The sequence below is a fragment of the Arachis hypogaea genome, chromosome 19 (genome assembly GCF_003086295.3).
Source record: "Arachis hypogaea cultivar Tifrunner chromosome 19, arahy.Tifrunner.gnm2.J5K5, whole genome shotgun sequence".
NCBI lineage: Eukaryota > Viridiplantae > Streptophyta > Magnoliopsida > Fabales > Fabaceae > Arachis > Arachis hypogaea.
Window position 1 is genome coordinate 6205025 of NC_092054.1, and position 27329 is coordinate 6232353.

General features: G+C 30.9%; 2 protein-coding genes and 1 long non-coding RNA gene across 3 annotated transcripts; 2 read left to right on the plus strand and 1 right to left on the minus strand.

The window, feature by feature from the left end:
* The first annotated feature begins 1186 nt into the window (after nt 1–1186).
* LOC112777767 (senescence-induced receptor-like serine/threonine-protein kinase) lies at nt 1187–8865 on the plus strand. The gene is made up of 13 exons (XM_025822158.2): nt 1187–1326; nt 1962–2505; nt 3948–4432; nt 4517–4655; nt 5160–5231; nt 5528–5599; nt 6150–6230; nt 6472–6644; nt 6930–7162; nt 7279–7405; nt 7803–7871; nt 7954–8143; nt 8252–8865. Exons 1-13 carry the CDS (start codon nt 1242–1244, stop codon nt 8667–8669), a joined length of 2688 nt encoding a protein of 895 aa, XP_025677943.1. The 5' UTR covers nt 1187–1241; the 3' UTR covers nt 8670–8865.
* A 5594-nt stretch (nt 8866–14459) lies between these two features.
* LOC112776282 (uncharacterized) lies at nt 14460–16143 on the plus strand. The gene is made up of 2 exons (XR_003189906.2): nt 14460–14959; nt 15879–16143. It is a non-coding gene; the product is annotated as an uncharacterized lncRNA (long non-coding RNA).
* Nucleotides 16144–23232: 7089 nt separating this feature from the next.
* On the minus strand, nt 23233–25859 carry LOC112776283 (28 kDa ribonucleoprotein, chloroplastic). The gene is made up of 4 exons (XM_025820380.3): nt 25126–25859; nt 24166–24267; nt 23814–24086; nt 23233–23452 (listed from the first exon to the last, which is right to left on the minus strand). The coding sequence occupies exons 1-4, from the start codon at nt 25549–25551 to the stop codon at nt 23393–23395; spliced, it is 861 nt and encodes a 286-aa protein (XP_025676165.1). The 5' UTR covers nt 25552–25859; the 3' UTR covers nt 23233–23392.
* Between the last annotated feature and the right edge of the window lie 1470 nt (nt 25860–27329).

The following is a 27329-nucleotide window of genomic DNA, read 5'->3' on the forward strand; positions in this document are numbered from 1 at the left end:
GAACTCTCAGGTATAACTTACGTTCTACCCTACTAAAAACTTGCCTAAAACCCTTGCTAACTTAAACATCGGAATTTTTTGCAGGTATCATCCCCCACCTCCTCACAAGGAACTCGGACAGATGGCACTTCGGCGCTAAATAAGTCAGATACTACCCCACTACCCCACTACCCCACAAGGAGTCTAAACCTCATGCTTAAGTCTAAATCAACGTTTCAGGTAACTCTCGAAACATAAATTAAAAGAAAATAACATAAATAGTTTTCATCATAATAAAATACTAACATAAATGAGGACATTATAGTAAATCTATCTTTGCGAAAATTTAACATATCCTATAGAACAGGTATTTATACCCCCGTTCTCATTCTCGTTTATTTTTGGAGTAGGCCAGGTCTCTGTTCTTGTAAAAATTTTGTGGGCTCCCATTTACTTTTTTGTCGCGAGTATTTTTCGAAAATATTCGGTTTTTGCAGGTTTATTTTTGTCATCTCTGCCCATGCTCTTACAATGATGCATTCTTTAATGGAAGGTTATCAGGTGTATCGAGAATATCGGTGTTCCAGTTATTTTAATCGTTGATCTGAATTATAAAAAATATATATAATATATATTAATTAAAATCAACGGTTAAAACAACTGAAACACCGATATTCCTAAATATACCTGATACCTTTTCTATACTTTATAAATTTTTGTTACTGTGCACTCCATGGAGTGATATCATCCTTTAAAATGTTTTTAATAACGTAAGACAAAAAGAGAAAACAATAAATATTAAATAAATATAATGGAGAAAGAAATTGATTTACACCATAGATTAAATAAAAAATTCCTTACAATAACTCCTTACATGTTGGTTTCTCATTGGTTAATTAAAAAATCTGTAAAATCTATATCAATAATATAATTAATACATCCATACCATAATTCACTCTTGTGATAATATTATAAAATAGTACTTTGAATCAGTCGTGGTGTAAAATATGATGAACATCTTAGAAAGGAATAAACTATTAGGAAGGATAGAATTTTTTTCCCCTCTGGGTCAACACTCTAATATCTCATAATTTGTATATTATAGAGAGCTAGTACAATTGTACAACTAATAACACAACTATAATAAAATAATAAAATGGTCAAATAAATTGTTTCGTACAAAATGCAACTTGAGCAATACAAGGCCATTTACATAGCTAGTATTATCATCCAAAACAAAATATAGCTAGTATACGGCAAAGATGATGGCAAATTCTCTGCATTCTCTTTTTCTACTGCTTGGAATTCTGTCTTTCTTAGCACCGGTCCTAGGCCAGGATCAATCAGGTTCGGTTATTATTTAAATGAAAAAGTATATGATACATAAATTTTTAGTGATCAATATTTTTACTTTATTTTTGTTTAATTTTTGAATTGATACTTACCAACTCTTGTTCTTTTAGCTAAAAGTGTTAATTCTTTAGTATTTTAGCATAAGAAATTAATTTTTAAGTAATTAGTATTAGTACATTTTTTATTGTAAAATTATTTTTTAATCTTTATTTTTTAAAGAATTTAGAATTTAAAATTAATTTTAATTCAAATTTAAAAATTATAATTTAAAATTTAAAAAATTAACTAATGTTAACTGAAAAAAAATAATTCTTAGTTAAACTCTATTCAAATTTGAACAGCTCTTTTGGTTTAGGGAAAAAAATTGAAGATAAAGATAAAGTATGTGTAAGTTACAATATGTTTTTCAAAAAATTCTATATGTACACTAAAATTAATTATTAAAATTAACTATCAATGTATTTGTGTATAAATACATGTATGATTTAATTAATTAATTTATTTTTAATATATATTTATATTTTAATATATACTTTATACTAATAACTAATTTTAGTGGCTGATTTTAGTGTACACATAACATGATTGTATTTTTTTAATACTAAGATTGTATGGTTTATGTACATCAGAATTCACTAGCATAGATTGTGGACTACCTGAAAATTCCAACTACACTGAGAAGAGCACAGGAATCAATTATATTTCAGATGCTAATTTCGTTGATTCTGGTGTGAGTAAGACTGTATCGCCCCAAGATAAAGCTACTCATCAACAATATTTTACTTATCTTCGGAGTTTTCCTAACGGAACAAGAAACTGTTACAGAATAAATGTAACAAGTGCTACTAGATATTTAATCAGAACTAGTTTCTTGTATGGAAACTATGATGGTCTTAATAAGCTCCCACAATTTGATATTTATCTCGGAGTTCATTTTTGGGACACAGTGAAATTCACAAATTCATCACTAAGTAAAAATTATGAGATCATACACACTCCATCACTGGATTATATCCATATCTGTATGGTTAACAAAGGCACAGGGACACCGTTCATTTCAGTTATAGAGATGAGAATTTTGAACAATGCTACTTATACCACTAAAAAGCCGTCTACATCATTGGCACTATTCCAAAGGTTGGATTTTGGTTCTATCACCAATTTAACATACAGGCGAGTCCCTTTCTTTTAATTTTTAAATATATCTTATTCTTATTTCGATCATTAAACGGAGAATTTGCCTTAGCTTTATCCACTTTTTCAATTTCAGAGGTTTCCAATGCAAGGAACCTAGCTTCATGCTGATCACGTTGCGTCTCTAGTTTAGTGTATAATATCAATGGTTATGATTTTTGTTAAGGTGAAAATTTACGTGCAATGGTTATCAAAATTATTAAATAATTTGATATATTTAATTAAATTATTAACGAGTCTCTATTATTAATTTTACGTAAAAAGATCGGTATTGGAGTCTTTACTTTTTCTTAACAAGATAACAATAAAATTTGTCTTTCAATTCATGGATTAGTTTGTTTTTTTTTTATTATTTTATAGAGAGGAACAAAAAGAAGGAGATCGCTGGTGATGAAAGTAACCATGGTTTAGCATGGTCGTTAAAGATGAAATTGAAAACAATTATTTGAATATCTATTAGTTATATAGTTAAAAGCAAAATTAAAATTAAAATTTATTTCAAACACTTAAAATAAAATAAAATTGTTGTTATTATTATTAAAAAATATTATGTGCATACTAAAAATAAATTGTTAATTATAATATTATGTATTTGTGTATAACTATATTTATTTAATTTATTTTTAATATGTATTTTATATATATAGATGATTGATTTAGTGATTATTTTTTATCAAAAATGTTACTTGTATACTAAAATCATTCACTATGTATTTGTGTATAAATGTATGTGTTATTTAACTCATTTTATACTAGTGACTAATTTTAGTAGATAATTTTAACCAAAATGTTATTCGAACATTAAAATTAGCAACTAAAATCAGCTACCAATGTATTTATGTATAGATCCATGTATAGTTTAATTTATTTTCCATGTGTATTTATATTCTAATATGTATTTTATACTGATAATGGACTTTTTTTAGTACTGATAACTGACTTTGATGTACACATAGCATAGTCGTAATTTTAATACATACATAGCAATATGCATCTTTTATATGGAAAAGTATAGGTAGACAATGAAAATATTAAACAATGTGAACAATAAATATATCGAATGTTCATTTCACTAGGTGTGCGGATGGTTATTCTAATATTAAGATTTAAGTGGATAATTTGGAAGTATAGTGTATTTTTATTTGATTAGTAGTTGTTCATGTTGTTTAAGAAAGTCATTGATTACCTAGCATAACCCGTGTCCACCTAGCATAACATGATTGATTATTGCGTGAAAACTCAGTTGAAGTCGACTTAATGTGAAGTTGATATCTTTAATCAAATCAGTCACATCATCTAATGGCTCTCAGGTATCAACTTCACGTGAAGTTAACTGCACCTTAGTTTTCACCTTCATTATTATTACTATATAAGTTATGGGAACATATAATATTAATATGTTATATACGTTGGTTATACAGGTATAAAGATGATCCATATGATCGAATATGGGAGCCTTATTGGGACAACAAGTGGACACAATTAAGCAGCAGACTTAGCAACGAGGACTTGATTCAGCATGACTTTAAACCACCAGCAGTTGTGATGGAGACTGCAGCTACACCAAGAAACGTTACTGCTTCATTAGACTTCAACTGGGAGATTGATGATGAAACTGAGCACCAATACTATTTCTACTTACACTTCACTGAGCTTCAGAAGTTGGGTACAAATCAAACTAGATCATTCAATACCACCATAAATGACGTGCCTTGGGATGCAGCATTACAACTCAGATACCATGAAGTACACACCAGAAATACTCTAACCGGACCTTGGCTTCTAACAAAAAGGGGTCACATTTCACTTATTCGGACACAATCTTCCACCCTTCCACCCATCATCAATGCTCTTGAGATTTATTTTGCTAAAGATTTTTCAGAGTTAGAAACCCAAAGAAATGACGGTATGATGCTGCTATTTTATCTAACTTAGCTTCTTCTTTTGGTTCTTGTAAGCATATTTAGCTTTGCTTGTATATACACACCAGTGGAGGCAGTCACAAACATCAAGAGGGCTTATAGGATGAACAGTAGAAACTGGGAAGGAGATCCATGTGCTCCCATTGCATACAAGTGGCAAGGTGTAGAGTGTAGCTCTTTTGATGGCTTTCTAAGAATCACATCCTTGTAAGCTCATCATTCATTCAATAACACAAAAATTACAAAACTATTAATTATAGGAAAAGTACAGGTAACCAACAACATTAGTGAACAATGTGAACAATAGATATATCGAATGTTTATTTTATTAGATGTGCGAATGGTTATTCTAATATTAAGATTTAGATGGATAATTTAGAAGCGTAGTGTGTTTTTATTTTATTGATGGTTGTTCATATTGTTTAAAAAAGTTATTGATTATCTAGCATTACCTTTAATTATATTCATGATTGAAATAAGGGGAATGCTAGAGGGACAATAATTTTGTTGAACAATATAAACAATCACCAATCAAATAAAAACACACTACCTCTTCAAATTAATTCTCTAAATTTTAATATTAAAATAACCATCTGTATACTAATAAAATGAACATTCGATATATCTATTGTTTACATTGTTTAATATTTTCATTGTTTACCTACACTTTTCCTTGAAATAATAATGTTTTTGGAAATGGAATATATAAAGGAATTTGTCTTCAAGTGGACTCAACGGACATATACCGGCTGATATCTCCAAGCTTACCATGTTAAAATCCCTGTGAGTATCTATCTCATCTCATCTCATTTAGTTGATAAATAAATAAGATGGCTAAGCATATAGACATATCTTTACGTGACTAAATTATAACAGTTAAAAATCATTAGATAATTTGATATATTTAAATAAATTGCTTAATATATAGTGCCTGTCTAATATCTAAACTATTATTTTTACATAAAATTATCTTCATATAAAAAGTTACCTATGATAATTACACCCATTTTATTACATTTGTGTATTTTACCCCTCCGTTTTGGATTGTAACTGTGAATTTGAATTGCCCTCGCTCTCAGAGATTTATCGGACAATGGCTTAAATGGGAATATACCTTCTTTCCTGGCACAACTGCAATCACTAGAATACTTGTAAGTTCACATGATTTTATTGGTTATAAAATTAAGAAAAATATTAAAAATTAACTTTTTGTTAGCTAACATTAACTAATTTTAAAATCGGTTCTGCTACGTTACCAACAGCATATCTGCCAACTTCTACCAACTCTTATTTATAATTGTGTTTTATGGAAGTGTATTCGTGGATGTGTCTAATAAAAATGTCTTTTTTTTATAGAAGTGTCTTTATAAATATATTTTCTGGATGTGTCTTTTTATATATGTATTTAAAATATATTAATTATTAGACACATTCACGAACACACTTCCATAAAACACAATTATAAATAAGAGTTGGCAGAAATTGGCAGATAATATGTTGGTACCCTATACTTTTCCTTTTAAAATTTAGTGTTTATAGCTTAAGTCGTAGAGTTAATAGTTTATGCCTTAGAGTCTAGAATTTAAGATAAATAAAATAATTTTAAAAAAATTAGCTAATGTTAATAAAAAAAAGTTATTACCTAGTATTACTTTAAAGTTAAATTGAGAAGGATGTCATATTTGTTTTCTGCTTTTGCAGAAACTTGGCAAACAACAATCTAACAGGTTCAGTTTCAAATGAACTCCTTCAAAAACAAAGTGATGGTCAACTATCCTTGAGGTAGATATTATCCTTGATATATATATACTTAATACCAAGAATCAATAATATCTACTTGACATTGAAGATCCCTTTATTATTATATATACTTGTGTATTATTAATAGGTATTCACGTTTTTAGTTATATAGTTGAAGTAGCTTTTTCTTTTATTTAGGTCTTCTAATAATAATTACTCACAAAATTTCCTAAGTACCCTGCTTTAACTTTGTTGTACTGTCATCTAAATGCTTATTTTATAGTGTGGGACAAAATCCAAATCTATGTGCATCAACTTCATGCAACCAGCAAACAAATGATACAAGAAAGAAGAATAATAATGCAACCATTACAGTGGTAGCATCAATTGCAGGGATATTACTGCTTCTAGTAATTGTTGAAGCAGTTATAATCTTTCGCCTAAAAAAGCAATATGGTAACTGTTACTAACTGGAATTTATAATTACAATCTCTACATAACGTGAATAGACAATTTTTTATTTAGCTAACGAAGAATGTTAGAAAGTCATTAGAATTTATTGTTTTTAGCCATCAGTTAGTCATTAATGCTTAAAAGTATGAGACAAAGGAATTACACTAAAGGAATTGATAATCAGTTGATGGCTAAATAATAACTAAAAACAATAAATTCTGACGATCCTCTAACATTTCTCTACATAGTATGTGATTGTCACTAACTGAGAGTTTTCATCAAAATCAGCTACTACGATCATTTTCGGGAAACGTCGGAATTCAATGAACGGGTCGCAATTGGAATCAAAGCAACGGCAATATTCCTTTAATGAGGTTGTTAAGATGACCAACAACTTTGATAAGATTCTAGGTAGAGGTGGATTCGGAAAAGTTTATCATGGCTTTATTGAAGACATTCAAGTGGCTGTCAAAATGCTTTCGCTATCGTCGGTGCAAGGATATCAACAATTTGTTGCCGAGGCAAGTGCTCAATAATCAATATATGCATAGAAAATAATACAACAAGTGAAAGAAATCTCAATCTAAATCATATTGTTGCTATCATGACAAAAACAGAAAATGGCTTTGAATGGCAGGTTAAGCTTCTAATGAGAGTCTATCACCGAAATCTAACGTCTCTCATTGGTTATTGCAATGAAAAAACTAACATAGGACTCATCTATGAATACATGGCGAATGGAAATTTAGATGAACATCTTTCAGGTACCATCACAATTATTTCTGTTCTATGTTCTAAAATGTGCAAATGATTAAGAGGAAATATAAGGAGCCAATAGAGTATCTATACAATGTGTACAATGGAGGTTTAGGGATGTTCGATTCAGTAGGATATTAGATGTTTATTATTCTCTGGTACCCGGATGGTTATTTTGAATAGTATGGGTGTGTTATGTTTGAGAAATTAGTAGTATTTTACCTGGATGTTTATTTTTTAACTCATATTGAGCTAAATAAATAGTTCATTGTACACATTATATAAATACTCCATTGACTCCTTAACGAGATGATTTTATATTTTTAAAAAGTTTTTAATTAGAAATATTTTGTTACTTCAAATTTTTTTTATCAAATATTGTGAAATTTCTTACGTTTTTTATAGGAAAAAACAATAAGGAGAAGTCCTTAAATTGGGAAGATAGACTTCGAATAGCATTGGATGCAGCCCAAGGTTAGGAAGAGAAAGAAAACGTAAATTTCTTCATCAAATTTTAGTTCTTAACCATTTATGCATGATTCAAATTTAAATTCAGGATTGGAATATCTGCATAATGGTTGTAAGCCACCTATAATCCACAGAGATGTGAAATGCTCCAATATTCTACTAAACGAAAAATTTCATGCCAAACTCGCTGATATTGGATTATCCAAATGTTTTGCGGCCGACAGCGATACGCATGTGTCGACAATTGTGGCTGGAACTCCAGGCTACCTAGATCCTGAGTATGTGTTTAATACTTTAATTTCAATTATATGATTAATTATTCATCGCTCTAATTGAAAGAAATTTCGATAAGAGAATAATCAAATATTAACTAACCAAATTATTAGGTACACGACATCAAACAGATTGACAGAGAAAAGTGATGTGTATAGTTTTGGAGTAGTTCTTTTAAGGATAATAACAGGTCAACCGGTTATAATTTTAAGGGAAGACATGACTGATCATATAAGTCAACGAGTTAATTCTATGATTGTTGAAGGGGATATAACAAGTATTGTTGACTCAAGAATACAAGGAGATTTTGACAATGGTTCTGCATGGAGAGTGGTTGAAATTGCAATGGCTTCTGTGTCTCCCAGTTCTTTGGAAAGGCCATACATGAGTGACATAGTAAGAGAGCTAAAGGAGTGTTTGGCTGCAGAGTTAGGTCGAAAACATAATAGTTGTGACCTTCAAAATGAAGATTTAGTTGGGCACGTCAGTGTCAATTTGATTAGTACTGATATGACTCCCTTGGCTAGATAAGTTTGTAGTTCGTTCATTCCTAATTAGTATAGACAAGTATTAGAAATAAAATAGCTTGGAAATTGTGTTGCAATTTTAAGTTAAATTTGTAGTGATGACGTATTCTACATTCTAGCTAACTAGCAGCTAGCAAGTTAGTTATTTTGTCTTAAATTGTTCTGTTGGGAATAATACACCATTTCCCGTTGAGAAAATACCTTTGACAGAGAAATAAAATAGACACAATCACAACACAATAATTTAACGTGGAAACTCCAATTACCGGAGAAAAAACCACGGCCGTTGTCAAATGACAACCAGAGAATATCACTATGTGAAAATTGTTATAACACATAGACTTCTTTCTCTCACCGGCACCCCAGTACACCCACACTCTCTCAAAGCAAATATCTAACTACACCACACAACACTCTCTAATAAAGAATACAGAGGAAAAGAAAAATCAGATACAAGCTTAAAGTGTTTCTGACTGGTGCAAAAACAAATGGAAAACTTAGCCTCATATTTATAGTCTAGGCCACCCACTCCATTTGCTATCCTGAGCAATGTGGGACTAATTCAACAAAATCCTAACAGTTTTGTATTTTAATTTTTTTTGGGTGTCTAAACATGGAAAGAAATAAAGTAAATACTATCTTATATCCGAACGGTTGATTTACTGAAGATCAACACAAGGCTCGGACCAAATAATATTATTAGAGTTACTCTTGGCATCATATCTAGCCATCCAATTCGTAGCTCTATTTGTTTCTCGAGACACCAACTCAACGTGAACAAACTAAGGACAAAATAAAAATTCTTGAATCTTGTGCCAAAAAAATTTGATATAAATTAATTTTTAAAGTTGTCTAAATATAAAGTTAGAGGGTGATGTATTTTGATATGGTAGCAGTTTTTTTGCTGTTAGCAAAAAAATTATAAAAAAAAAATCAAAATTCATATACCTTGCTTACAGCGAAATGTGTTATTAAAAAGTTAAAAAAAAAAAATTCTTGCTAATTACATCTGAATTTTGATTTTTTTAACAAAAAAGTATCTCATTAGTTGAAAAAAATAAGAAGAATTTTTTTTAAAGAGAAAATGTGACGGATTTAAGATTGAGAAGTAAGAGGGTGAGAGTTGAAAAATTAAGAAACATTAGATTAGATGGTTATTAATCCTTATTTTGTGTTTTAGGTACAGTTAAACTTCCATGGCCTAAGAAACATTAAAAGCCCATTCACCATAAACACGTTTATCACCGAGTCGAGCCATAGAATTGCACATCACCACAAACAAAATAATATATAGAATAATTTCTGTGATAGAGTCCTTAGCAATTTTATTATATATAACAAGATATGCCATATCATTGAACAATTAAGTCTCGTGTCACGTATCTATTATGAAAGATTTAACTATAAAAACAAACATAATATAAAAAACATGATTGAAAGTAACTTATATGATTTCGTCTAATATAAAAAAGGAAAAAGTTCTACATTTATGTAAAAATTACATGGATGGTATACAAATAACTTTTATTCCACGCCCTATATTCCCGTCTATTTTACACGTGCCTCTTATAACCTATATAACGAATCTTTATTTTGCGTTATAAACGTTTTTCAACCTAAACTTTTCATACAACGTAAACCAACCTAATTAAATTCGTTGTTCTCCTTTTTCGTGTTTTTCTCTTCTGCATTATGGATCTGGATTAATTCAACCCAATTATCTTCGTCGTTCATCTTCTTCTTCGTTTTTTTCTTCGATATGCACTTTTGAATTGAAACAATGAATGAATCAACTTCAAATAAATTGAATGAGTGCGATTTTGATGATTTTTATCAAACACATCAATTTGATGAGGTTTGGATTATTGAATTTTGAATTGAATTTAATGGAATGAATTTTTTTAATTTTATTTGAAGTGAATTGAATGGACTGAGGTGATTTACATCTGAATTGAATTCAATTGAATTGATAATATGTAACTGTGAGTAATTGTGAGTGTCAATAATTGTGAGTAACTCTGAGTAAATGTGAGTAACTTCTTGGTTCGGTAAGTACTAAAGAGGTGGTTCATCACTTTCATGTTTTCGGTTCGGTCCGCAGAAAGGAGTCTAACAAAAATTAGACCAATATATTCTGTTTTCTTCCCTAAGCACTGTATAATTGTTTCACCGTAATTAAGATTTCAGTTCACCATAACTAAGATTTTGGTTCACCATGAGTACTGTATTCGGTTCACCATAAGTACTGTGTTTGGTTCATTCTGTACTATTCAAAACCCTTCTTCCTCACCTTCTACTACTTCTTCACCAGAGAGAGAAGGAGGAAAAGACAAAAATACAGCAACAACAACAACAACAAAAGAATGACGATAGTTTCAGGGTTTAAGGTTTTAGGGTTTAGGGTTTATGGGTTCAGGGTTCGGTGTACAGGGGTTCAGTGTATTTCCAACTTTCGGTTCGTCCCCGTGTATTAATTTGGGTTCACCGTGTTCATGGTTGAGGGTTTAGGGTTTAGGGGTCTAGAGTTTAGGGTTCAGAGTTCAGGGTTTTAGGGGTTTAGGGTTTACAATAGGGTTCAAGGTTTATGGTTTAGGGTTTAGGGTTTAGCATTTAGGGTTTAGAGTTCAGTGTTCAGGGTTCGTGTTTAGGGTTTAGGGTTTAGCGTCCAGGGTTCAGAGTTCAGAGTTCAAGGTTCGGGTTCAGGGTTTAGGGTTTAGGGTTTAGGGTTTAGGGTTTAGATTTTAGGGTGTATGATTTAGGTTTTAGGGTTTATGGGTTTAGGGTTCAGTGTTCAGGGTTCTAGTTTTAGTGTTTAGGGTTCAGTGTTTAGGGGTTCATAATTCTTTGGTAAACAGGAGAGCGATTTGGATTACTCTTCTGAAACGAATCAAACTGACAAAGTTTGGATTATTCAATTTTGAATCGAATTGAATGGAATGCAATTACTAATTTTAATTGAATTAAATGGACGAAGGTGTACTGAATTGAATTGAATTGAATTGATAATATGTAAATTGTAGGCAGAGTTATTTGAATTTGATTTTATATAACGGATTATGTTTCGTTCACTCAATACTATACAATTGTATTATTTTCGGTTCACCATGAGTTCTATGTTCGGTTCACCATGAGTACTATATTCAGTTCACCATGAGTACTGTGTTCGGTTTATTCTGCAGAAAGTTGTTTGAATTTGATTTTATATAATGGATTATGTATGTTTCGTTCACTCAGTACTATACAACTGTATTATTTTTGGTTCACCATGAGTACTATGTTCGGTTCACCATGAGTATTGTGTTCGGTTCATTCTGCACTATTCAAAACTCTTCTTCCTCACCTTCTACTGCTTTTTCACCAGAGAGAGAAAGAGGAAAAGACAAAAAAATACAGCAGCAACAACAACAAAAGAATGACGATAAGGAGAAAACACGTGAAGAAGAAAGAACGTGAAAAAGGAAGAGAAGGAGGAAGGCGAAGAAGAAGACGCTCCGTGCGTAAACGAGCGTGAAAAGAAGAAGAAGAAGAAGCGTTGGGCGATTTCGTGTGTATGGAGCACGTGTATTTCACGTTTCATTTAATGGTATTGGATTTTTTTGGTGTTAGGCCAAGTTGGTTACATGGTTACATAGATGTGTAGCACCCCGTATAAAAAATACATGTTTAATTTTTATCTCTAAAATTTTTGATAAATTTTAATTTTATTTTTATAATGTAAATTTGTTTAAATTTATATAAAAAAAATAGATCCAAATTATCCCTATTATGCAATTAATCATAATTCATAAGTCATACCCAAAAAATATAGCCTTCAGCTAAACATCTCTGTTAACTTACTAATTAATAATACTTCCTACCAACTTATTATTTAAAAATAAAAATGGTGTGGAATGTCAACCTCATGCAGCATTATATATTATTATAAAAAATATTAAAAAATTATTAAAATCGGTTAGTTAGTCATTAATATTTAAAAATATAAAATAAAATATATTATTATATTATTAAATTAAAAAAATTAAATTAATAATTAAGTAATAATAAAAAACAATAAATTTTAATATCTCTAGTATTTCTCCATTAATATTATTACTAGGATGCCTTTTTTGTGTTAAATTGTATTAAAAAGAAAAATTGCATTATAATAAGGATGAAATTCAAAATAAGAAGGAAAATATGTATTACAACCGATTTTGGTTTGGTAGTGTCTTTAAATTTTCTTATGAAATTATAATTCATCGAAATTGCTTCTTTATTAAAGCAAATTCGTGCTGGTCAGGGATATAAATGAGCTTTAACAAATTTAAATTTTCAACTATAAAAAAAAATGCAATAATTTAGTTTCAATTTTGAAGGGCATTTTCATAGATGATAGGACAAAAGATATGATACTCTAATTTGTTGATTTTTCGCCCCGTTTTACTTTGACTCAACTATAAAAAATTATTTGGATCAACTTCTAAAAAAAATATTTTTTTAATTATCTTTTTTTAAAAGATTTTATGAAAAAGTAAAAGTAATTTTATGTTTGGATATTTCATACAAAAAGATCTTTTTATTTATCAATTATATTTGGGTATAACAATATAAAAGTACTTTTTTGTTTATTTATTATGTAAAAAATAATTTTTTAAAAAAAAAAAGATCTTTTAAAAAAAGATGTAAATTATAACTTCTCAAAAAAGATATTTTTTATTTTTCTATTGTTTTTACTTTTACTAGTAGAAATTTGTCAAATATGCTAAAAAAATCATTAAAAAAAATATTTTTTATCAAAATAATAACACCCAAACAAACACTAAGCCTATAATACATATTAGTATAAGATCCACGTGTAAATATTAATCCATTATAAAAATTTGTTGGTACTTATTCATTGAAACTAATAATTTTATTTTTAATTTAGAAAAAATCTTGTTTATAAAAATTTATTGTACATTGTAAAAGACTTTTCTATTCCCACCCTAAACCCATTTTTCTTATTATTTTTCTAACTTATTTTAGCGAATTCTACTTAAATATAAAAATTATTATGTTTATGTGTTTAAATAAATGTTGTTACACAGTATTATTATTATAAACCCAAAAAAATTAAAATTTTAATAAAAATAATTTATATTATAATCACACAAACAATAAATACTAAGTGATATCTAATAATAATTATTAGACTGAACTGCTTAACCCAAACTTTCCTTGAATGGGTGTAATTAACCTGCCTCATCAAACTCATGGATTTAAATAGATAGACCTAAACTGATAAGGACAACCCATTAGATATCTTTAGTTATTTCACACATTTTTAATTATGTATTTTTATATTATAGCATATATTTTATACCAAATAATTAAATTAATAGTTAATTTTTAGTTTATACATTATAACAGTTGATTTTTTAATTTTAATCCTTTAAAATTGTATTTGAGAAAAAAACTAAGACTAAAAAATAGATATTAAAAAACTGAAATTAAATTAAGTCTCTGTATTATGTTTGGTATAAAGTGTACAAAATTGAGTTATGTTTTAGTATCTTATTTGATTTAAGAAAAATATAAATATAAAATAAAAATATTTACTAAAATATTTTTAATTATTAAAAAAATATTATTAAAATTTCAGTCTCTATTTCAAAAAATTTCAGACTTATATTTTTACTTTTTAAAAGTATTAAAAGAATTAAAATTTTAATTTTAATCTCTGATTATTAAATATAACACAAAATTCTAATCTCTAAGTCTCAGTTATATATATATAAAACACACTAGAATAATTAACTTCAAAACAACACTTTGCTACAACGGGAGGTTTTAGGTTTTGTTTATTATGTAGCTCTTGGTGCAAGGAGAGGTCAGAACGAATCAAGTGATATCTTAATTTTAAAATTATTTGCATAGAAACATAATTAAGAAAGATTCTAAGCTTATATATATAAAAGGTGATCTACCATAAATTTGTTATTGCAAGACAAAAAAGAAGAGAAGCTAATGGCCAAGAAGGGTGCAACACTTGCAATTACAATGCTAGTAATTTTAGCAAGTTTTTGTTCTGCTATAGATGAATTCCATGAAACAATTGGTGAAGAACCTTGGACTACAACATATTATATTGCAGCTAACACTGTACAAGGTTGTATGAAGGAGTGCAAGATACGCTTTGAGCCGAACCCGATAAAGAAGAAACATTGTCTTCAGGGATGTATTATCTACGAATGCAACAAACTCTATCGACGAAGTGAAAACAAGAGGCTCCAATGCATTGGGATTCTTAATGCTAAGTACATCAACTAATACCCCGTAAGAATAATTTCTAAGTTTTGGTCGTTTTGGTTTTTATTATCTTATATTTTTATTTGATATGATCATTTTTAAACCTTTTTTTTAATAGTATCGAGACAATGAATCATTATTGAGAAAGTATCTAAGGCATTTACTATTTGATATAAAACAAATTTGTTAATAAGTAATTTAAAATAATTTTGGCACATATAATTCTTATGTAGTTATGCCTCTTTAGTTAGTCGCTATGATACACAGACACTGACACGGATACGGGACACGACACGACACGAGACATGCTGACACGCAAATTTTAAAATCTTATAAGACACAGGGACACGTATACATATAAAATATAAAGTATCTTTTAGATAAATCGTAATGATATTTTGATATTTTACTGATATTAAAATATAAATTAATTTTTTTAATATCTTATTTTAATTATATCAAGTATTTAAAATATTTTTTGTTATAATAAATAATAATATATACTATATCTAAATTTATTTTAAGAATATATTTTAAGAATAAGATTGGACACGCTGACACTTGATGGTATTTAGGTGTGTCCAAATGTGTCCGGAGAAGAATTTTTTATTTTTTATAAAGACACAGTTTGGACACAGTAAACACGCGTGTCGGACGAGTGTCAGTGAGTGTCGTGTTCGAAATGTGTCTGACACGTGGACACGACAACTTAGCGAAGTGTCCGTACTTCATAGGTTAGTCGGCTATATGATGCAACATTTCAAAATTTTAGTTTTGAATTTTTTTTTATGGTGCTTCAATATTTTGTTTTACTTTGGTTTCTTTGCTTTAAACAATTTAATCTGGAATCATTGTACTATCATTACCATCAAGTTATTAGGGTGAAGGGAAAATAATTTCAATAAGTTTGTTCTTGTTCTCATATATGTGTATATTTTTGTTACAGGGTTTGACAATGCTGAAATTTTAATAAATTTTCCATTGGATGGAAGAATATTCGAGCACCTTTGGTTAGATCAGGAAGTGATTCACACTGCTGGTTTAATTAGGTGTTTTAATTATTTGTTTACAACATTTACTTTCTAGTTTTGTGCTTAAATTATCCTTCAGTTTCCAAAGTTTAAATGTATTTTCTTTAAGGCAATAAATTTTGCAATCAAATAAACCAAAATTATCTAAATGAAAATTATTCTAGAATTTGTTTATGACAAGTTCATCCAAGTTAAAATTTAAATTAATCATTCGAGAAATGGAAAAAGATCTGAACGCTTGGATAATAAGAATGGAAAAAAAAAATTCATGGTTCTGGTTTTCTTCATTTTTTTTCGCAATCTTAATGACACGAAGCAAGCAGCATATAGGAAAAAAAAAATATTATTTACTTATATTATAAAAAAATGAACTTATAAAATTTGATAAACGGAAGAGCAAATGTAGAAGTAACTAATAGAATCATGGATTGTAGAATTTGAAAGAAAATAGCTATAAGTTTACATAACCAAATGTCGCACATAATAAAATTGCAAGAAAACTAAACATGATGAGCTACAAAAACTCACATGCATACACACCTCCCTTTTCCCATGTTGTGAATGTGACTGGAAGTTTCTCTGAGTAAGTATGTATGTGAATCATGGATGCCCCCTTTTAGTAACCTTTGCTTCTTATTAATAAGCAAGTTTTTTTGGTACAAACAGTTTTATTTTTGCTCCGTATTAATATTTCAAGGACGAAAAGGAGTGCATGAAGTTAGTCTCATATAAAAAAAAATAGAATAATATTTTAAATAGGTCTTCAAAAAATTTACGGTCAGATAGATTTGTCCCCAACAAAATTTAACTAAAATTTCGACCATGACGCTTTTAGTTATACACTAGATATGTCCCTATGGCAGTTTGACCCGGTCAGAACGTCCTATGTGGAGGTCAACGAGGTGACATGTTAGGTTAACTGGAACGTGTCACCTCCAGCACAATTTAGTCTCCATCCAAGTTGGACAAAACGACGTCGCATTGGATCATGAGGCGAACGACGTTGTTTCGTGGAAGACAAATTCGTCCCCGTCATGGAAGGCAGAGTTGCGAAACAACAACGTTTTAAATGGGAGACCTATCTGCCTGTTCGAGGGGATCTATCTGCTTAATGATTATGCTTCTATAAGGACCTATTTGTCTGATAATCTAATGTTTGGGGACCTATCTGACCTATAATTGTGACATTACCCTCACCCTCAAATATATTCATTGCCCTCTTTCGGTTTCATTGAAAATACAGGTTGATGTATCTGGACCTAGTAGCTTGCAAAATTCTAATCCTCCCTCTCATGACACTCAAATTAAAGATTTTCTCCTTCACATGTCACAAAAAATGTCTCAAACAATTCTAAGGTATGCTAATTGTGAATGACTTAATGTGTATGTTGAACGATGACTTAGAGGAGAGAGTGAAGCAATTAGAGAATCTATTGTTGAAGAAGAATGAGAATAGCCAAGTGATGAGTTTGGAAAACTCTACTTCCAATTAAGTGATGATCAAACATTATTAATAAAACCAGTTGCAAAAATTATTGATATTAAATTAAATTGATTAAATTAATTTTTGCAATACAGGTTCAGTTTGGGCCGAAAAACAAAATTCTGGTGCAAGTCCAAATCGCATTCAGCCTTTGGTTTTAAAAATATATGATGAATATAGCTGATTTGATTCTTTATGTTATTTGGGCCCAAATGATTTTAATTGCTCTAAACCCAAGTGTGTTACATGCTTTCCATTTGCTTTATGCATGTTCCAATTTTATCAGGAAAGCAAATGTTATTATTGGGCCAAGATCAAATATTGTTGCAATCAAGCCCAACTTTATGAAAGTTCCTCATGCATGATCCGAAACCAAAGAAGAAAGAAAGCAAAATTGCTTTCAAAGGATCCAAGGATTCAAACATGTGATGGATTCCAAAATTCATTCAATTGCCATTTATTGCATGGAAACTATGAGAGAGAATATGCGTGACTTTGATTTGATGTGCATCATTAAGCTACACATTACTCAGTAAAGGGAAGTGAACACTTTTTTGCTTTATCAAATTACATTAGTTAATGTTCAATTTCTCTTTCTTCTCTCTCACATCTCTTTCTCTCTTCGGTTATTACTCAGAAAATATTGGCAGCCATGGAAGTAAAAATGAGCTACCAAAAGGAAGAGAAAGCAAGCCTAAAGACCATCACAATGTTGACAAGAAAACATACTAAAATAAAAATGAGCTGTGGCTGAGATTGTCACCATTTATGGATAGATTTGGTGAGGTAATCTTGGCTTCTCCATGCTCAAAAAGGAAGAAGAAGATCACGGCCAGCAGGGTAAGATTCTTGAAGCATGGCTTGTCTTTGATTCTGTTCAACCACCACAGGAAGTAGCTAGAGTGGCGAAGTGATGGTTGAGGCAGAGATTAAAGCAGATGAAGTCATTATCATCATGAAGCATCAAGGGCCAGAAATCCATCTTGGAGAGCAAGCCAAGAATGGAGAGCTCAGATTGATGAAGAGTGATGATCAAGAAAGGACTAGAGGTAATTGCATGTTGGTTATTGCATGGTTATCTCTTCTCTCTCTGTGTGGCCGAACCGGTTTCTTGAAGGAAGAAGAAGTTGGCTTGGGTTTTTTGCTTCAAGTGTGGAGGCTTCTCTCTTCTATAAAAAGGGGGAACAGCCACTGGTTGAAGCAAGGAGTTAGAAGTAAGCAGTAAGAGTGCAAGGCACAGGATTCTCAGAGCTACCTAAGCTTACAGATTTTCTTCTCCTTCAATGTATTCTGTTTAGTATTTTTCTGTTTAATTTTGTCATGTCTTGAGTCTCATGAAAAAAGGCAAACAGTGAGGTTTGTATGAAAAAGCCATAGAGCGGAAAAAGGCAGAGAGTGCAAAATTAAAAGAAAAAGTCATAGATGTCTTAGAGTTCCTTTGTTCATCTATGTTGTGTTTCATGATTCTGTGGGAATCCCCTTGTAAGTTGGGTTAGCACTTTACAGTTTGTAATCTGGTTGATTATAGTGAAATTCCATCATTGTTGTGATGGAGAATGGATGTAGGCTGCACTGCACTTAGCAGCCGAACCAGGATATATCTGGGTGTAATTTTCCTTCTCTCCTACTCCATTTCTGTTTTCTACTGCACAGGAGCAAAAATAAAAAATGTCTCGTGCCAAGTGACGAGACAAAATGAAAATGTCTCGTGGCTAGGGACGAGCTAAAAACAGAAAAGTCTCCTCTGAATCCAGAAAGTGTTAGCAAGCAAAAGGGGCTAAGATTCAACCCCCCTTCTCTTAGCCACTGAAACCATCACCAAGTTGTGAAGAAGCATACTGTTTTTGTTTTGTTTAGGGATATAATAATTGGGAACATTGGTAGTTGTAGTTGTGTTTTGTATATATGTGGTGGCTGTTTAGGCAAGTTTTAATCTTTGTTGATTATTAAATTGTTAGATTGAAATGTCTCAAATTGTTAGACTAAACAAAACCAACCCAAACAACAAAAGGTCTATTTCCTCCAACATAACAAAATATGGTGTTGAAATCCTTAAAAGTATCATTTCTTTGTAGACTGTTTCAATCCCAGTGTTGGAATAAATTTGAACAATTTAGATGTTGTGCCACTGGTTGCAGCTGCCATGGTCTCAGCACTAATACTCTTCTGAGCCTTGGGCCTGATTACTGTTTGTTTTGGACGTTTAAAAGGTTGTTGAGCATGGAATTAACAAAATTATTATGAGGATATTTCATACAAATTTCAACATACGCATTAAATCATTCAAAATTAACATATTTTGGGATTGTCTGAAATATTTTTTGTGACATGTGAAGGAGAATCTTCAATTTGAGTGTTATGAGAGGGAGGATTAAAATTTTGCAAGCTACCAGAACCAGATACATCAACTTATGTTTTTAATGAAACCAAAAAAAGACAATAATGAATATATTTGAGGGTAATGTTACCAATTATAGGTTAGATAGGTCCCAAACATTAGGTTATCAAACAAATAGATCCCCCATTTAAAACATTGTCGTTTCGCAACTCTGCCTTCTATGGTGGGGACGAATTTGTCCTCCACGAAACGACGTCATTCGCCTCATGATCCAATACGACGTCGTTTTGTCCAACTTGGATGGGGACCAAATTATCCTGGAGGTGACACGTCGCAATTAACTTGACACATTAGTCCGTTAACCTCCACGTAGGACGTCCTGATCAGATCAAAGTGACATGGAGACGTATCTGGTGTATAACTAAAAATGTCAGGGTCAAAATTTTAATTAACTTTTATTGGAGACAAATCTATCCGACCGTAAATTTTTTGGGAACCTATTTAGAGTATTACTCAAAAAAATAAAAAAAACGTAAAAATTTATAAGATGAAAAACTCATTAATTTATTATTTAAAATTTTGAGTTGGATCTTGACCTTCCGGAGAATACTGGTGGTGATCTCTACGTCTTTTCGACATGTATTAATGTTCATCTTTGTTGTTATGACTAGTTACTTTCTTGTTTTTATCGATGTACATTTCTTGTTAGATGAGGTCAATTTCAATTTTTTTTATCAACAAATTGCCCATCATCAGAACTTTTGACTTCCATTTCGACTTGGATAGGAGAGTGATCAAGTTTCAACTAATGTTTAACAACCTTCTCCTCAAAACGTGTCTTGTTTCTTTAAATTTTAGAATTTGAAAAGACAAGTGTGATAGCTGAAAAGATGCACAAGCTCTCCTTAAAATGCAAAAACGGCAGTGGATTAAGCTTTCCACCATGCTTTATCATTGGTTATCATAAATACTCCAAGAAAAAGTTTATCTTCCACTATTCACCTCTCTTCTTCAAGGCTTTCATTTCTTTACAAACTTTAGAAAATATTTTTTTTTTATTCAGCGGAACATTCTCCATCAACTTTTCTTTTTCCCTTTACTATTCACATGACTTTTGAAAAGACGGTCACATTCGTTTATAACTTCACACTAATTTAATTTTATCATAATTTGAACTGCAATTATCTAGATTATGTTATTCTAGTGTCGTTAAAAAGTTAAAACACAAAACTTTAAAATAATATTCATATATTTATATAAAAGATTAATGTCGCGCACACAAATGGAAGCCGTGCACAATGGAGTTAAACTCCACTTCAGTATCTGAGATTGACGAGTTGTACTGATTTAGTCTTTGAGATCTTAATCGCACTAAATTAGTCCCTAGATTCTTGCCACCAAAACACTCATGTCGTCAGTGACGTAGCCAATTCTTGCCACGCTAGACATAGTAATAGTTAGATGACATGACATAAAAGTGTATTAGCTCCAATTTGGTCCTTTGTCTCCTTTTATAACCTAAATTTCTTCCTCTACTTCTTCCTCCTCTTCTTCTTCTCATTTTTGCCAGATTCTTTTTTTTTCTTCCTCTTTGTGCACCTTCCTGATTTTGGGAACATGATTGCAAGTAGGAACTAGAGTTCCATACGGTCAAACACAAGGACTTCCAGTCGAAGTAGATCATCGAGAGTTTTAGAGTGTTGTGGGTGTGGCTGTCGCCTGTCACCCTGTTCTTCGGTGGTCCACAACAGAGTCCAGCCATAACAAATCATTCTTTGGGTATCCTAATTACAATGTCAGTGAAAAGAGGTGGTGCGGTTTGTTCATGTTAGATGACATTGGACAAAAAAAAAACGTCGGTGAAAGGATGACTTCTACAAAGGATATTGACCAAGTGAGGAAAATTTTGGCTTAGAGAATTGGAAAGTTAGAAGCTGAAGTTAAAACCTACAAATTGTACATGTTGTTATTGGCTGTATTTGTAATGTTTGTTGCTGGTTTTATGTTGGTATTTAAGGTCTAAAGATGTTTTTGTTTTAATGTGTTTAGGGTTGATGTGTAGTAGAAGAAAAAAAAAGTGTCATTGTCAAATATTCAAGTTGTTAGTTCAGTTATAAACATGAAGTAAGTTTCTTTTTTATCATCCAACAAAATTATGGGAAAACTGTTGCAAAAAAAACTTTCCAGACAAATGTACAGTCTACGTTGTATTCTAAGAGTTTCCAAAAATTCTATTGCAGTTATCAATCATTAATTTCTACCACTTATGGAAGAGAGATTTTTTTTCCTGCATCACTCATGGAGAAATTGAAGAGAAAGAGAAGAGATAAAATAGGGGTAACATTTTATTTCTCATCAGAGACAAACGATATCGTTTCAAGAGATGTTAGGGGCTAAATCACAAACAATATCTTTTCTCTATATCCAGCATGGCAAAAATTGGCCATGTCACTAACGTCTGTCGGGATTAATGTTCTTGTAACGAAAAATGGAGAAGAGACTAATGTGATGCATTGTTTAAAATTTGGGAGATTTATTCAGTATAATTAGAATTTTAAGGACTAAATCAGTATAACATGTCAACCTCAAAAATCAAAATAGGGCTTAGTTCGTGCACAATGATGGCCGCATAGCAAGGAATTGTCCCGTAGATGGCCGTGGTTTCACCGGTCTTGCTTAAGTGATCACGTGCATATGTGACACAGATTTTTAAAAATAAAAGAATAAAAATCAAAGGAGCTAGCTAGAGAGAGTTGTATTAGGTTTAGTTTATATTTTAATTAGTATTTTAAGAAAGAAAATTTATCTACATTTTCTAAAGAAAAAGTCTCTATATATTTTACTAAACATAACAGGTTAATAAAATTGTTACAGGTTTTAAAAAATAACTTTCAAAAAGTAAAAATAAGTCAGTAAATTTTCCTACATTTTAAAAAAAAATAGAGAAAAGGATAAATAGGTCCCTGACTTTTTGTCCCGCGGATATTTTCGTCCCTGACCATTGAAAAATACTTTTAAGTTCCTGACCTTCACAAAACTTGGACGGATCAGTCCCTCCGTCCAAATGCCTCCGTCAGGGACTGATCCGTCCAAGTTTTGTGAAGGTCAGGGACTTAAAAGTATTATTTTTCAATGGTCAGAGACATAAAATGTCTGCGAGACAAAAGGTCAGGGACCTATTTGTCCTTTTCTCAAAAAAATAACTCCAACAACAAATTTACTGTAAATTTCACTAAGATGCAAAATAAGTTTTTCTCTTCGTGTGTATTGCTCAACTTATAAATTTTTTAATATAAGTTGTATTTTGAAAGTGGCTCATTCATTGTAGTAATAAAGTTACATTATTTTAAGATGCTGAATAATTCCGGCATTGTTCATCTATTATCGAATAGATGATGTGATTCAATGAATAAATAGTAGACTTCTAGTAAGTCGGCCAAGAAAGAAATAACACAAAATCAATGTTAACATTTGTTACACAAAATATTGTTGCACAGTAGAATTTTTGGAAATGGGAAGAAATGATACGTAGACAAAAAGGCATTCCTCTTCGTAAGTTTCAAGGTTCCCCTTCTCATTCAACTGACAGCATTTCCAAGTTTTAGCCTTTAACCTTGCGAACGCTTACCTTGCGCCACGCTTACACGCATTGCCCGTCCCTCTAGTTCCTGATGGTGCAGGGTTTAAAAGAAGCAGAGAGAGAAATCGTGAATTTCTAATCTATATTTACATAATACCCTACGTGCTAGATTGATCAATTATAAGAGGTGAAAACTCAGGTGAAATCGACTTCACCTGAAATTGATACCTGAGAGTCGTCGGATGAAAATTTAGTCAAATCAGTCAAATTATCTAACTCAGGTATCAACTTCAGATGAAGTCGACTTTACCTGGGTTTCCACTTTAGCTATAGTCATTAGTCATTAGCTTTTTTATATTTTAAATTTTTAATAGTAGCTTTGATTTTACATTTTTTTTCATGTAACACAAAAGCAGTATAAACGAAGAGACTATAGGTTTTTGGCATACCACATCATTCAGAGATGCAAGGGCAGCTTCCATTTCTGCCTTTGTCGAATAGCAAACGAAGCCATAGCCGCGTGACCTTCCTGTTTCGCCATCATATAAGACCCTAGCTCCAACCACGGTTCCATATTCTTGAAACGCTTCTGTAAGGCTCTCAGAAGTTACTGACCATGATAGATTTCCAACAAATAGCTTATGCTCAGTTTCAGGGTACAATGGTTCTTTTGGTTTTGGTTTGTCAGCGAAGTTTACCCGTAAAGTTCGTCCCAAGAATTCCTAGGATGTCAGTACAAATCTTTAGCATGGCAATAGTTTTGAAAACCAAAAACAATTCTCAAAGGGGTAGAATACTAACTTTTCCGTCAAGATTTTCTATTACTGCATTGCAATCTTCAATGCAACTCATTGTCACAAATGCAAAGCCTCTGCTTTTTCCAGTGTCCCTGTCATAGAGAACCTGGAAAAAAAAATATATATATATATATATATATAAAGATTATTAACATTATAGAAACTTCTGGAATGCATCGCATCCTTGTAGATTGAAATAAAAAAATGCAATTTACATTAAGAAATTGCAAGTATGAGGAATGTCTAACTGACATGAAATCCAACTTCCATCAAAATAGTTATCTGTTATCAGGAATCTCCAACCGACATTAATGAGAAGATGAAGAGACCTTATATACACTTTAAAATTTGAAGATGCTACTTTTAAACATTTTGTAGCATGTTAAATATTGCAAAGTATAAATTTTTTTAATTCAATCTAACTTATACAATCAGCATATTAGGCTTTAAATTATCGTTTTTGTCCTGGATCGTCTTGGTTGGAGGATTTTTTTACCATGTTAAGTATAGATTTTCAACATTGATTGAATATTTCTGTGAGAATGCTGAAAACTTATACTTAATAAATTTTTCAATTGAGAGAATCTACTCCTGCTTACAAGAGAAAGACTTACATGAACCGATTCAGTTCAAACCCTTAAATACACCAGGCATAATAAACGAGTCATAAGTTGATGAATCATTAGATTAATTTAATAGAGGGAGTTTGAAATTTCGCACATGATACAATTTATGAATGTTTTCCCATGATTAAACATTAAATCCATTTTGGTGAATTTTTTACAAATTTTTTTTTTTATTTTAAATATAATATTGTTTAAAATATACTGGATGACTTCAAATTTTTGTTTACATGACAGATTGTCTGTACAATAAAATAAAATAACACAAATATTTAAATACAAACAAAAGATCTAAGGCAGACAAAATATATATATATATATATGGAAAATTACATAAATACCTCAATTAGTTCTGCACTTCCATAACTCTCAATTAACCCCGCAAGTTGTGCACTATCAACACTGTACGGCAAATTTCCAAAGTAAAGCTTAGTGTTAACAGAGGACTCAGCAGAATCATCTTGTTGCTGTTCTTCCAACACTTGCCTTTCTTTTTCCTCTTCAACTAAGCCAGTATCATCAGATAAAGCAATTTCTTCTTGTGAAACAACAACAGCTGCTGAAGTTCTAGGCGTCCATAACTTAGTAACACCAATTAATGACAAAGGTTCCACAAAGTAATAGCATTGGGTCAGCGATGATAATTTGCGATTTGAGGATATTGCTATGAGAGGAGGGTCTATTATGGTTTTTGAAGCGAAGCAATTTTTGACAGTAGCGTTGATTGAAGAAGAAAATAAGGAGGAAGCTATGCGTGTTGCAGCCATGTTGAGCAAGTGCGTGATCAATGTTTATTACCGGTTGGGGACTTTATGTTTGATTATATGAGAGAAAGAGAGAGAGGGAAGAAGAGGTTGGGATTCCGTAAGGTGTTGGTGCTTATGTGGCGGAATTGTGTCCACTGTCCACTGATGGAACCAGATATATGGAGATAAGATAAGTGGCTGTTCAATTGAAAACTGTGTGATGTTTAATACTCGTTAGTAGTGACGCTAATCTGAGGTGAGGACCCACAGCAAAAACTCAATAATATAAATAATATAATTAATTAATTATAAAATAATTAATTAGTAAGCTATTTTTTAGTATATAGAAAAAAATAAATAATATAAATAAACAATCACATCTCATAATTTTTCTAATGCATTAATACATCATATTAAAAAAGACATTCATGTACAATTATTCTTAATAATTAATTTCATTAATTTTACATATGTCATAGTTTGGATATCTTGTTTTTAGTTATAAAAATCTTATTAATTTATTTTTAAACAAAGTAGAGAAATTATCTTAAATCATCATTTTCTTTATCTAATAATTCAAAAATTTTGTTAGAGTCTCTAAACCGATAAGATATAGGTAATGTCAAATATAATGTTACTCTCTTGATATATTTTCACTCATCATTCTAAAAATAATTATTTATTTTTAAAATTTCAATTGAAAAAATACAGAATAAAGTTATGTAGTAAATTCAAATGGCATGATACGGTGTTTGATGGTGGAGTTCGTGGTGGTAAAGTCAGAGTTAACATGTCTAGAGATACTGTTACAATTTTAGTTAAGGATTCTGATGTAAAGGAAGAACAATTAATGATAATTTTATATAATAGGAGTATTGTGGAGTAGATTAATGGCAAAATGGAAACAAGCTGGAAATTAATAATTTTGAGGAACAAGACATAAAATAAAGCAATTGACGAAAAATTGCCGCGTGAAGTTCAGAGGTAGAAATGACTTTAAGGAAAAGAAGAAATGGGAGTACATGGCATTGAACAATAACAACAATTGCTTGGAATGGGAAGGAATGATCATGGCAACACAAGATGGAACATGTAAAGGTTAACAATGGAGACTAGTATAGAATACTTTGTGGAACAGGAAGATTGGATATGGGTAATGGGTAATGGGAATGCAACAATCGTGTTGGCCATCTTTGGAAGGAGGTGACAATAAATACAAGGTGATTCTAAAGTTGGGGATGCAGCGGGTGCTTTTACATGAGCACAAAATGATATGTGTATGTGTAGTGCTATTTAATTTGTATATAAATTTCTTATGTTTTGTTAGTTGAGATTTGAGGTGTTTTTGTCGTGTTTGACAAAAACTTGTAATTTGTAGTGGTCTTTGATGGCATTACTAATGGGGATTACCAAGAGTCAGTAACACTTCTCTCCTATTTGAATCGAGACTAATACTAAGATTACTAACTATCTAAAACAATTGAGAAAATACACTAGAAGGAAGGTTACTCTATGAGACAGAGAGGTGACTGTAATAATTATCTTGAATTTTAGGATAGTTTAAAACCTTTGGAGAAACGAGTTGATTAAATAAGATTACTTTAAAAAAAATTATTACGATTTCACTAGAAAACTAACTAAGAGTGCAACTAATTTCAGTCAACTAGTTAAAAAACAAACTCGTTACAAAAAAAAAAAAGTAAAAAACACAACTCTCATTATCCTAATTTTTTGAATTTTAAAATTAAAAATAAAAGATTTGCTTTCGTAGTTGGTCTTTTAGACTTTTTCGAATTAAG

Excerpts from the sequence above, each read along its gene's own strand:
- LOC112777767 (XM_025822158.2), top strand. The coding sequence starts at position 1,242 with ATGATGGCAAATTCTCTGCATTCTCTTTTTCTACTGCTTGGAATTCTG. Across the intron at positions 4,433-4,516 it reads AGAAACCCAAAGAAATGACG|TGGAGGCAGTCACAAACATC; the intron begins GTATGATGCTGC and ends TATACACACCAG. Across the intron at positions 7,872-7,953 it reads AGCATTGGATGCAGCCCAAG|GATTGGAATATCTGCATAAT; the intron begins GTTAGGAAGAGA and ends ATTTAAATTCAG.
- LOC112776283 (XM_025820380.3), bottom strand. The coding sequence starts at position 25,551 with ATGGCTGCAACACGCATAGCTTCCTCCTTATTTTCTTCTTCAATCAAC. Across the intron at positions 24,268-25,125 it reads GAAGTGCAGAACTAATTGAG|GTTCTCTATGACAGGGACAC; the intron begins GTATTTATGTAA and ends TTTTTTTTCCAG. Across the intron at positions 23,453-23,813 it reads TTGCATCTCTGAATGATGTG|GAACTAGAGGGACGGGCAAT; the intron begins GTATGCCAAAAA and ends CTGCACCATCAG.